The following is an 11,604-nucleotide window of genomic DNA, read 5'->3' as shown; positions in this document are numbered from 1 at the left end:
GATTAAATATTTCATTTTCATAAGTATAATGATCATAATATAATTTTTAAAAGTATAGAGATTGAGATACTAAATATAGTTAATTATAGGAGATAATATATCATTAATCTTCAGATATATTTTGAACATGATGACTAAATAAAAATTTTGCTATATATATTCAAACATTAAGTAAGATGTTTCACATATTTCTTCTATTAAAATAACATCAAAGGACTCAATTTTATCACTTTCTATCATGGCTAATATTTGGTAAATTGAGTTAAAAAATATAAATCACCTAAATTCTAAGCTTAAATTTAGAGGGTAAAAAGTACACTGAAATTGAAGGGTCATGGTTGTAATTTTGCAACAAGTAACGACGTGTTATGGGCCTCTTCCAAATGGACAATTGAGGAAGATACTAAACGCTTCATCTTTTTGAACGCTTACCGTCAGACAACACGTAGACAATAAAGAGGGTCGCCTTAAGGCGTCATCTCGGTGCAGGAAAGCCGCATTATGATGGGTGATGCAGGAGTGCTGCTTTTGCATCTCCTAGTCGAGTGAGGTCGTCAGACTTGTAATGATGCGGTTGCTCCTCATGTCAATCATAACCATTGGAGCAACCACGCTTCCACCTAAAACAATCGGAAAGTTTCTTACAGAAAATGATGTCTTGCAAGTCATCGATCATCTGATCGAGTCACTCTACAAAAGTCTCTCAGCCTTTTGTTGCGGTCGTCTCACCTTGGAGCCTTTCCGCGTCCTCTTTCACGCCTCTCAGCTTCAGCGAAGATCGATCGAGCTTCACACTTTCTCCTTGATGACTGAGATGACTCTGCCGTGCACAACGTGGATTAATGGACGATCCAGCCCCCAGTCGCAAGCTCGACCTGATCCGGCCCAGCGTGAGTCAGCTCCGAGAAACGAAGTGCATCGATCAACTCACTGGGATGTTGCATGGATATATGCGAGCATTCGTTTTGGGTGTGTTTCCATCTCTTTATTCTTTTTGGATCTAATGTTGCTGGGGTTTTAGAGAACGATCATATGCTGTGACTGAATAATATGACTTTACCCGTGGATTTGTTGGTCGTCTTTGGTGGAGGATTATGGCCTTTGAGCTGATAACTCGATCAAGAAATTAGGCATGCAGTAGAACGCGACTGATGAAAGAAACAAGATGATTCAAATGGTGGGACACCATAACATATTCTGGAAAAGAGAAAGGCAAGGATAGAGAGGGACATGTCTGCCTGAATTCAATCAATGAATTAATCATGCTAACGCAGAAATGAGAAGCTGAAGGGCGGAAAAGATGTAGTGATAATTATAGAGAGAGAGAAAGAGAGAGAGAGAGAGAGGGAGGGAGAATATATAATAATAAGCAGGGAACTAAGAAAAAGACGGGAAGTGGAACGTCATAGAAGCATCGTAATGTGTGCAGGCATTCAATGGATGAACGATTGCACGCTTGATTTTGCTGCCCTCGTCCACGGTCACACACCGTCTATCCATCTGCACGTCCACCCCGCCCACCATTTTCCTCTCGACTGGGGGCTCATCAGTTCCTCGCATCAGTTAATTCTTAGCACTGCCTTATCAAGTATCGCCTTTGTTGTTATGTCCCTCTTTTTCGGCTTCGCAGTATGTAGAGCTGATTGAGGTATAAGAAACTTTTTCGTGCTTCTCTTTTCGTTTCGATGCGGTTTCATATGTCAGCTGCAATAAGCGCTCTTTCTCTGGTTTTTTCTGGATCCAGAAATCTTAATTTTTGCCTGTTGTTCTTCTGTGGGTAGATGGGAGGAGGAGGAACAATAGATCTGGTGTCTGATTGTGAATTCTATCTACTGTTTTACTGTTTTCCGAGTTCTTGCACTTGTCTTCTCGATGCTATCTTTTGTTACCTAAGTCATGAGCTGGGCTTAAATTCCACCCCTTTCTATACCAGAGGAGGAGGAAAACAAAGCCGGGCTTGAAGTTGCAAGCAGTACAATGATGAAGGTGGAGGAGAACATGTCCAATCCCACTACTTCTGCCTCCTCACAGAATCCGGTCCCAGCTAAGAGAAAAAGGGGCCTCCCAGGAAACCCAGGTCTGTGCTCTGATGTAATCTAAATGGAGTTTGTCTTCTGTTTCCTTACGATTTGGAGTTCAGACCCGGATGCGGAAGTGATAGCGCTGTCGCCCAACACACTGATGGCAACCAACCGGTTCGTGTGCGAGATCTGCAACAAAGGGTTTCAAAGGGACCAGAATCTCCAGCTGCACAGGAGGGGCCACAACCTACCATGGAAACTGAAGCAGAGGACGAACAAGCAGGTGAGGAAGAAGGTGTACATTTGTCCGGATGCGTCGTGCGTGCACCACGACCCCTCCAGAGCACTCGGAGACCTCACTGGGATCAAGAAGCATTTCTCCCGGAAGCACGGCGAGAAGAAGTGGAAATGCGAGAAGTGCTCCAAGAAATACGCTGTTCATTCAGACTGGAGAGCCCACAGCAAGATCTGTGGCACGAGGGAATACAGATGTGACTGTGGAACCCTCTTCTCAAGGTAATGCCAACTACTCAAGTGCTGTTTCTGATGTAAAAGCATTACATAGGTTCACAAGATGCAAACTGTTCATCGAAACCCATCATCGATTCAACGGTAGTGAGAGAGCAGAGCTAGCTAAATGTAGAAGGAAACAACAGGAGCTTTCTGGCCCAGCACATGGAGGTACAAAGGGAAGGACGAAATGGAATATAATTTGAAGGGGAAGCACAGGATTGCTTTCCACCTTATTCTCTCATACATCCATGGTTGCCGCATATGCTGATATATACTGTTGGGTGTTGCAGAAGGGACAGCTTTATCACCCACAGAGCATTTTGTGATGCTCTGGCAGAAGAAAGTGCAAGAGTTACCCAAGCAAACCCTGTGGCTGACCACCATCAACACTTGTACTCTCAACCCTTGTCATCCCATGAACTCGCGGCTGGTCAGAGCACCACCATGCAGCCTCAGTTCCCCGACGGGTTGAGATCCCGACACGCCGACATTAGGAGATCTCATGGTACCTACGTTACCATGAAACAGGAGATCTCATCACCATGGGCGGCTTGTCAAGGACCTGAGCCACCACCAGCTGCCTCAACGTCCCAAAGTCAAATGGATCCCTTGTCCTCCATCTACGCCACAATGCTAGAATCTGAGTTCCAACGTGAGGGCCAATCTTCTTTACCTGCGTCATATCGAACCTCTACGACCTTTCCTTTCTTGTCAGCCACCGCATTGCTCCAAAAGGAAGCTCAGATGGGTGCAGTCACGGCTAGACCTCGACACATCGATCAGATGGCAGCTCATACATCTAGTGCTACCGGTTTCAGCCTTGGATGGTGCAGTGGTGGTGCTCCATTACATGGAGTAAAAACCCATAGTGCTTTGCTCCACGAGATGGCATGTCCTCCTCCGCCGCCGGCGGATATTGCCGGGTTCTCCGAAGGAAAACCTCAGTGAGGAAGGAAGAGGAGGGCGTAGCGGAGAGGCGTCCGGTTGCCGAGAGACTTCTTGAGTACAAGAGACTTAACCCAGACTCCGTCATCCTATGAGGATTCCCCACATTACTCTCTCTCTCTCTCTCTCTCTGGGTGACAATGATAGATAAATGTTTTATTTCTTTTGTTCTCTTTCTACGTCTCTACTTACAGGAAGGATATTCCGTTTCCCTCAAATCTAGTTTTGTACTGTCCACTGTAATCATACGGTTTTGTTCTCTCTTTTATTAGATATCCCATTGTGCATATGAGAGAGATAGGATTAGTTTCCACATTCTAATACTAAGATAAGCCAACATCCTTTCCTTCTCAGGTAAATCATCTGTCATAAACTTATGTTACTAGTGAACTGTTGAACCATTAAAAGGTTTTACATTTGTTTAGATGAGACTCAAAAGATGGGTATAGGAAAATTTCTTCCTCTTCTTGCAAGAATATTGGCTGGTGTAATCAGGTAAAAGAGTTGCATAAACAGAAGATATGTTTCCTCGAATTGCTTCGGCAAAATAGCATAGCAACAGCTCTTAGTAGGAAGGACCAGTAGGTGCCTTGATGAGTAGGTGGAGGAGCAGCCTTGGATTCCTTTGGCCTTGGCGAGCATTCCATATTTGTTCGTCTCCACCTCCACAGCCTCTTCTGACACCTCCAGGAGTGGATTCCGAGAAGCTTCCCTCATGGGTGTGAGAGGAGGGGACGACTCCTGTGAAGGGAATCCCAAAAACTCACCATGGCAGAAACCCCAAGCGTCCGGTAGTAATGGATCCGAAACCAAGCTTCAACATCTCCTCCTACCGCACATTACCGACACTTGCTGTGTGCAGTTCAAACGAGGCTTCTTTTCGGACCTGTATTTTTAGGTGACCTCTTTAAATCGGTGCAGCTCTGCATGCACATACTCATTTGATATACCACATAATAGTAATTAGTGCACATAAGGCATAGGCTTCATGTGTATCGAGTCTTCATAAATTCATTTAAATCTTCTTTCATTTTCTTGTGAGAATGTTGAACAGTATTTTATCAATCAAATACCACAACAATCGCATAAGGGAAGTTGATACTAATCATACACATTTTTCACTTCCGACGTGGCACTAATGGGATATTACAATATCCCCAACTCAGCTTGATGTCATCGTCAAGGCCCAACATAATCCAGATCGAACTCTAGCACAGTGCATGTGAGGTTTTAACTCAGTGGTGGCTCCACGTTGTGATGAGTTCTCGACTCCATCCACGGGTAGCCCTTTCCTACTCGAGCCCTCTCACTTTGCCAAAATGCTAGGTCGGCTCTGATACCAAATGTCATGACCCGAGTCTGATGAGCCAACTGGCCAATAACTTCATTTTGGTCCTTCAACCACGGACCAAAATGCTTAAGCGGGAGTTAACGTAATATACTCATCAGGCCCATATAAACTAATCATACACATTGTCCACTACCGATGTGAGACTAATGGGATGTTACAATATCATTTTCTTATCATATCAAGCTTCACTAGATCTGCAATTCCATCTCTCATCTCCACAACTCAAGAGAGAAAGATCATATAAGTGACTTCCATTTTAGTAGTTTCTGTCTAATTTTGATTCAACAGGACAAGTGAGTCCCTGAAAGTTCCTTAAGAACTCGATTGTATTCCTTCACGGAATTAGTTTCAAAAGAACAGATTCAAGATATGACTGCTGAAGTGCATTCTTTAGTGTGAATCAGTCTTTATTGTAAGGATTTCAGTGAAGAGTTTTAGCTTTTTTAGGGATGAAAATTCTTTAATGCAAAGGCCAAATTGATTTTTGACACATATATTATATGGATTTTGTTTTATTATGTATATTATGCTATTTTTCTGCACCAGCTTCTACCAATCAGAACTGCATCAGATTGCTGCAAGTCATGGCATTTAGATGGCGAAGCAGTGGCCGGATGATGATGCACTGGAACAGCTCAACGAGAAGGATATATCATTCAATTTACACTCAATTCACAACCCGATCTACATATGAGCAAACGGAAACGTTGGATCAACGAACATTACAATCATTCTTCCCTGTATCTGAGCCATGCATTTCCTCCTCTCTATACTTCAGCTGCTCTTCCCAGTCTTTCCCTCAGTATCTTCACTCCCATGTATCTGAGCATAGACAAAAGCCATCAGTTTAGCGAGTGATCAATGAAACCCCACCTTCACTCATCTATTTGGATTCTAATCTTGAAGCGTCGAAGAGGAATGTGGTGTAATCACCTGCCCATCATCATCACAGTTGCTTGAGGATTAGTGCCAGGAGAGTTCACAAATGTTGAGCCGTCGATCACTCTTAGCCCGGCGACACCCATCACGCGGTAGTCGTGATCCACCACCTTCCCCACATGGCACCCTCCGTGGTAGTGCCAAATGGTGATCACTGTGTCCCTGCAGAATTGCTGGATCGACGCGGTGTCGTTGGTGTGCTTCGGCACCAAGTTCAGATTCGCCTTCACGCTCATGTTCAGCAGCACCTCCATCGGGTACTCGCCCACGCCGCTCAGCTTGGCTATGTGCTTCGTCCGCACGATCTTCTCGATCGTCCTTATGCCGTACACGCACCTCTTCAGGTCGTACGGGTGGCTGAAGTAGTTGAAGGTGACGGAGGGGCTGCAGTCCACGTCGGTGTCGAGGAGGCTCAATTCACCGGTGGAGAGCGGGCCGTCGATCTTTTCCAGTATGAAGCCCCCACGGAATGCCTCCCGGGGCAGGTTCTGCTTGTTTCTGGCGTACTTCTGCGCCGCCTCCAGGCTTCTTTGCGCCGGTGGGATGGCGGAGAGCTGCCCAATCTGTGGCAGTTCTTACAAGAAGCGGTTAGAACACGGGGCATCGATCAGCTTGGTTAAAGATGGTTGCAGGAGTAAGAGAAGAAGATGCTCCACCTCGGCGGACATTATGCCGTGGTGGCACTGGATGCTGTCGCTGGATTGGCTGAACCCGCTGCTGGCCTCGATGAAGGTGCCCATCTTTGTGATCCCCACCGTCTGGATGAGCGACTGGCGCACCGGCTTCTTAGTGGGGATGAAGATGGAGTTCATGGGATTATCGGACATCCCTTTCCCGACATGCTGGTTGTGGAGGACAACAGGAATCCGCAGCTTCTCGAGGTCATGCTTGGGTCCGATCCCGCTGAGGAGGAGCAACTGAGGACTGCCAATGGCGCCGGCGGACAGTATGACGTCGCCGCCGCCCGCCCCATCAGCGAGAACCGCTTGATGTTGCCGCCCATTCTCATCCTTGAACTGCACCGCTACCGCCTTCGGCCGTCGCCCTGCTACGGCTTCCATGTTAGCCGACGGAACAGAGGAGGGCATGATACTTCCTGAAAGAGGCAGGTTTCGGTTCATCACCTTGAGTGTCAAAAACGATCTTTTGTACACTAGCACGAAGCAAGACCCTGAGGTTGTTCGGGTTCCCAGCAGCAAGCAGATCGGCGGCGGTGTGCCGGAAACCTCTCCTGTCGAAGATGGTGCCACCAACCTTGGTTCCGTAGATATGGTCAAAAGTGTACCCGTTAAAAGGAGAGACGCCGGCTTCCAGCAGCCCGTCCCTGAGCGCAGCCTGCCAAGGTGCAACGTTGGGCCAGTAGACTATCCTCTTCTCCACCCATGGATACGACTCGTTCACCAGCTGGCCATCCCAACCTGCTGCATTCACATAGCTGCACAACCATACGAACAACCTAATCAGAGCCTTGCACCAAGCTTTCCAATTGAGCATATTGATGATAGCTCAGCGTCTCGAGGAATGAATGATGGAGCGGAAAACCTCAAAACTTAGTACTCTGCATCAAAGAGAAACTACCAAAAAAGAGAAGAAGAGCTTCGGTTTGCAGTAGATACCTGGGGCTGGCTCTGGTGTAGAAGCCAGCGTTGATGCAAGTCCCACCACCCAACACTCGAGCTCGAGAATTGATGACTCCATCAGTGGAGATGAAAGCTTGCGCCGGAGAACTGGGGGAGGTGTCAGCCAGAGAGATGTGGAAGTTCTGCAAACGCGAGATGTTGCGGTTGCCGTAGGGGGAGCCGCCTCTCTCGAGCAGCAACACCTTGAACTTGTGAGAGAGGGTGGCAGCCAAGGGGCACCCTGCGGTGCCTCCGCCCACTATGATGTAGTCGTATGCTTCCCCTGGTGCTGATGAGAAGCCGCTTGCTTTCTTGATGTAAGGGTACCTCGGCTTCGTGAACCCCCTTCCTGAAGCCCATTGAGCAATAGCAGATCAGCATTAATGACTGCAAAATCCTGCACCCACTCACTCTACAATGAATTCACCATGGGACTCGGAACTTGCAATGGGAACTCCCATTTGTATCAGGATTCAAAGTTTCAGCTCTAAATGACTCCATAAATCTCCTTGAATTCTGCAAACTAATTGTTCTAGCAGCAGAGCTTCACTCTTTATTGGTCGGATCACTATGAGCAGTAGGGAAATAACAATGCAGATTAATACTTGTCAGACATGATCCTAACGAGTTCAAAGACCCTCTGGAAACTCGATCTTATAGAAATCCTAAAGAGAAAATAAATAGAAAACTTCATCTTAAAGAATGCTGCAAAACCAAATTGAAACTAGGAGTTCCTGACAAGTCCAATATCAAGAAACGTAGAAGTTTGCACAAAACATGTTCTAGACATCATTTTCCTAAAAAGAATAATTCAATGTTTTAGACATCAGCAAATGACCAATGTCTGTCCCCATGGTATACTTTCCCAAACTTTTGGCTTCATTCTGCACGTCATAACCCAACACAAGCTTCATCTCCTTCTCCTTGGCAGGAAATGGTTGCTCCAGATACAACCTCAGAAACATAAAACAATAGAGAGGGAGAGAGCGAGACCTTGCGATGATCTGAAGATGCTGAGCAGCAGTAAGATCATGAGGAAAAACTCTTGCTTCATAGAGGCCATGATTTCAAGCTAGCGCCAAGCTTAGTTTTTCCTACAACCAGCAGCGCCATTTTATAGCTACCACTTGATCGAACAGCCCTCTCTTTGCCTTGGATGTAAGTAGGAGAGACAGCAGAGATCCATGTGAATGCAGCTTCCATGCATTTAAGATCATAACCATCATCAAACAAAGCATTTAATGATGACATGAATGCTAGACCTCGAACTGGATTATTCAAATATAAAAATCCTGATTACTGTTCCTCTTCAGCCACCACCCTACCATCAACCTGTTAACATCAATCCCATCTTCCCGTAGTACTATCATACGAAATCTCTTTGAGTTCATTGTCACAAATTCTTTAACATCCTACAAGTTTCTTCCGCCGCTAACGAGAGAGAGGAACTCCATATCGTTTACATGAAGGCACCACGCATCAATCACTTTCTATGGCAGATACAAGGATAGATCCTCTCAGAGATGGAATCTACGAAAAGCCCAAGCTTAGTTAGTTTCTTAAATAGAAATTGGATTATAAATCTGAGGTAATGATCGAGACTGGAGACGCATCTGATCCAACCGAGCGTGGGCGAAACGGTTCTGTGCCCAAGCTTCAATTTCCATGACCGAAGCTTACTAAGTTAATCCAGGATAATGACACGGAGAAGTGATCATGCATTGGATGCGGACTATGTAAGGAAAGAACTAGCATCTATGGATCAAACCAAACGCTTGCTAGTTATGACACCCCGACACTTTCAATAATCACCTTTACAATGCAATCAAAACCAGCATCTATGTTTCTGCCTCGCCAACCAGAAGTTACGTCTCCATCCTATTCTTTTCCGCAGTGCAGTTAATAGGTCTGGACTTTGTGTAAGGAAAGAACTAAAGCAGCCTGAACTGTCCTCAATGTTTTTAATACAGTAAGAGGTCACCCTATCTCTTAGTCTCTCATTTGAACCACTGATCAGCAGATTTTTCCTCATGAAATTGAGATGCTTAACAATGTGTTAATGAACAATAATATGAAATAAATAAACTAGTTTTCAATATCTTTTTGACTGGTCGAGCCACTGAAGTAGTTGCCGGGAAGAGCACAACCCCCATATGTCCAGGTATTAAGTGAGAAGGTGAGGTTATAGGGTGACAGTCCTTCATACCTTTGCAAGCTGCAGTAGGTGCAGCTTTAAAGTTACTACCCCGTTCATCTGTGTTTTCTTGTGCAGTGGGAGGGTGAGCTCTTAATGAATCCCACATGCAGGGGAGCATAAAAGTGGCAGTTCACGATGGGGCAGCGAGTAGGTAGGAAGACAACTGGGGGTAATTTCGGTGCAGACAGACCCGGAACAGGATCTGTGCGTCATCGGAGACCAACCCAGAGGAAGACGATGCGGTGAGCTTCCTCCATGGATGGCAAGCATCCTAATCTGTCATACGTGAAAGGTGGACGACAACCACTCTTTTCTCGAATTGCCAACACCAACCTTGTTAGAAGGCAGAGGTGACAGAAACGTGTTCCCTGGCAAACGAGATACCAAGTTTTCATGGTTCCGGTGGATTGGAGAAGATGGATCGTGTTGCAACTTGCCACTTCTCACTCACCTTAGATCGCATACATTTGTTATGTTTGCAGTGGCCGTCCCAGTGCAGCTTTCTGGTTCTGCTGCACTGTTTTGGTTCCACCTCATAAAAAGAAAACAAGTCCACTGTCTCTCCGTCATTACAAAAAGAGAAACTTTCGTACATCATCCTGATCCTCAGTCTTGCCAATCTCACACTCACTTATGGTCTCATTTCGTGACTGCATTGTGCTTCACAGCACTATAACAGTATCTACTACCGGTGGTCGGGTGCATCTCCTGCGTCCAGGTCGAGCCAGCGAGCACCGGAAAGAATGCCCTGGATGACTTGACTTGTCGTGGGGCCCGACAAACGACAGCCAACGCTTTTGTGTTTGGTCCTCGACCGAGACACAGGATCCGCGTGCTCTATGGAAAACGGATGCGAGATCTGCCGTACACGATCTGTACTAACAGCAGACTGCGGAGTGACGAATGCCATCCTCTATAAATTGACGGTCGGGTAGAACAATCTACTCTTGACTGCTCGACCAATGGGCGGGTAGATTTGTGGCTCATTCTGTTTTCAGAATGGAGCCGCAATTGATTCTTGTCCTAAACTACTAGGAAATGACATAATATATGTCTTAATACCTCTTAACAAATACGACCCACTTTCATTAAAATGGATGATATAAGATATTTCAAACTAATTTAATATTTCATCATTAATAAATCTTTCAGTTAACTCATGAGCCATGCCATTTGATGTGACCAAGGTTTGGTATCTCCTTATGTTACTTGAATAGCTAGAGGTTCAGGTGTTAGGGCTTGGATAAATGAAGGGTTGGGCTTAGATGGTCCTTCTGCAGGGACAACTAAGGTCCACCACTGTATGTTCTCTACCACAATAACTTCTCCAAGCCCTTATTCTTATAGTACGAACTCCAAACCCTTTCTCAAGTTAGACATCCTCCTCACAGACTAACCGAGGATGATAGTGGGTGACGACTCTAATGTTGTCGACGCTCTTTCCCGGTGACACTCTGATGGCTCCTTCTCATACGATTGTGTTATGGACACACAATACGACGTATGTAGTAAGGTGACTTGTGGTGGAAGATCGGACAAGGATGGCCTCTCAAGAGCCATCCATCCTCTTTGTAGGGGTATGACGACTGTACGTCCAAGTACAACAATGACTACTTGAATGTCGAAAATGACCTTCGAGTTATCCAACGCCTTTTCCTACCGTTTCCATTTTGCTGACCCAACCCGAACCAACATAGCCCAACATTTCACCTACAACGGCCACGTCATCACCTTCCTCTTACTTTCAATCGAAGCAAACGCAACACATTCCTTCCTTCCTTCCTTTCTTTCGTTACCTTTAACACGTGACGAGTGTTGTTGGAACCGACAAATCACTCGGTTCCTTTGATTCCACTTTATTTTGTTTGGTATGTTTGAAATCTTGGTAATTTGCATGCTCATCTCCGAATATTTTTTAACGATGATTCCATCAATTCTTTTATTTGACATTTTCAACCTCCAGATGATCAATAAATTAATAATTTCACGATTTAACATAATCGACTATATTAACTGATA

At 45.5% G+C, this 11,604-nt stretch overlaps 2 protein-coding genes across 3 annotated transcripts; one reads left to right on the top strand and one right to left on the bottom strand.

Annotated features, from left to right (window-relative positions):
• Positions 1-1,333: 1,333 nt before the first annotated feature.
• LOC103976021 (zinc finger protein GAI-ASSOCIATED FACTOR 1-like) lies at positions 1,334-3,745 on the top strand. 2 transcript variants are annotated; one of them, XM_009391194.3, is made up of 4 exons: positions 1,334-1,562; positions 1,934-2,077; positions 2,141-2,537; positions 2,825-3,745. In XM_009391194.3, the coding sequence occupies exons 2-4, from the start codon at positions 1,978-1,980 to the stop codon at positions 3,480-3,482; spliced, it is 1,155 nt and encodes a 384-aa protein (XP_009389469.2). In that variant the 5' UTR covers positions 1,334-1,562; positions 1,934-1,977; the 3' UTR covers positions 3,483-3,745. The 2 variants fall into 2 exon arrangements, with proteins under 2 accessions (XP_009389469.2, XP_009389466.2); XM_009391191.3 differs by having other exon boundaries at positions 1,334-1,648.
• Positions 3,746-5,526: 1,781 nt separating this feature from the next.
• Positions 5,527-8,477, bottom strand: LOC135630940 (protein HOTHEAD-like). The gene is made up of 6 exons (XM_065138267.1): positions 8,382-8,477; positions 7,386-7,737; positions 6,894-7,204; positions 6,426-6,814; positions 5,764-6,332; positions 5,527-5,652 (listed from the first exon to the last, which is right to left on the bottom strand). Exons 1-6 carry the CDS (start codon positions 8,449-8,451, stop codon positions 5,598-5,600), a joined length of 1,746 nt encoding a protein of 581 aa, XP_064994339.1. The 5' UTR covers positions 8,452-8,477; the 3' UTR covers positions 5,527-5,597.
• Positions 8,478-11,604: the final 3,127 nt, after the last annotated feature.

Source organism: Musa acuminata, chromosome BXJ3-2, assembly GCF_036884655.1.
Source record: "Musa acuminata AAA Group cultivar baxijiao chromosome BXJ3-2, Cavendish_Baxijiao_AAA, whole genome shotgun sequence".
Classification (NCBI taxonomy): Eukaryota; Viridiplantae; Streptophyta; class Magnoliopsida; order Zingiberales; family Musaceae; genus Musa; species Musa acuminata.
Note: the sequence above shows the minus strand (reverse complement) of the source record. Positions and strands in the feature narration are given on the sequence as shown.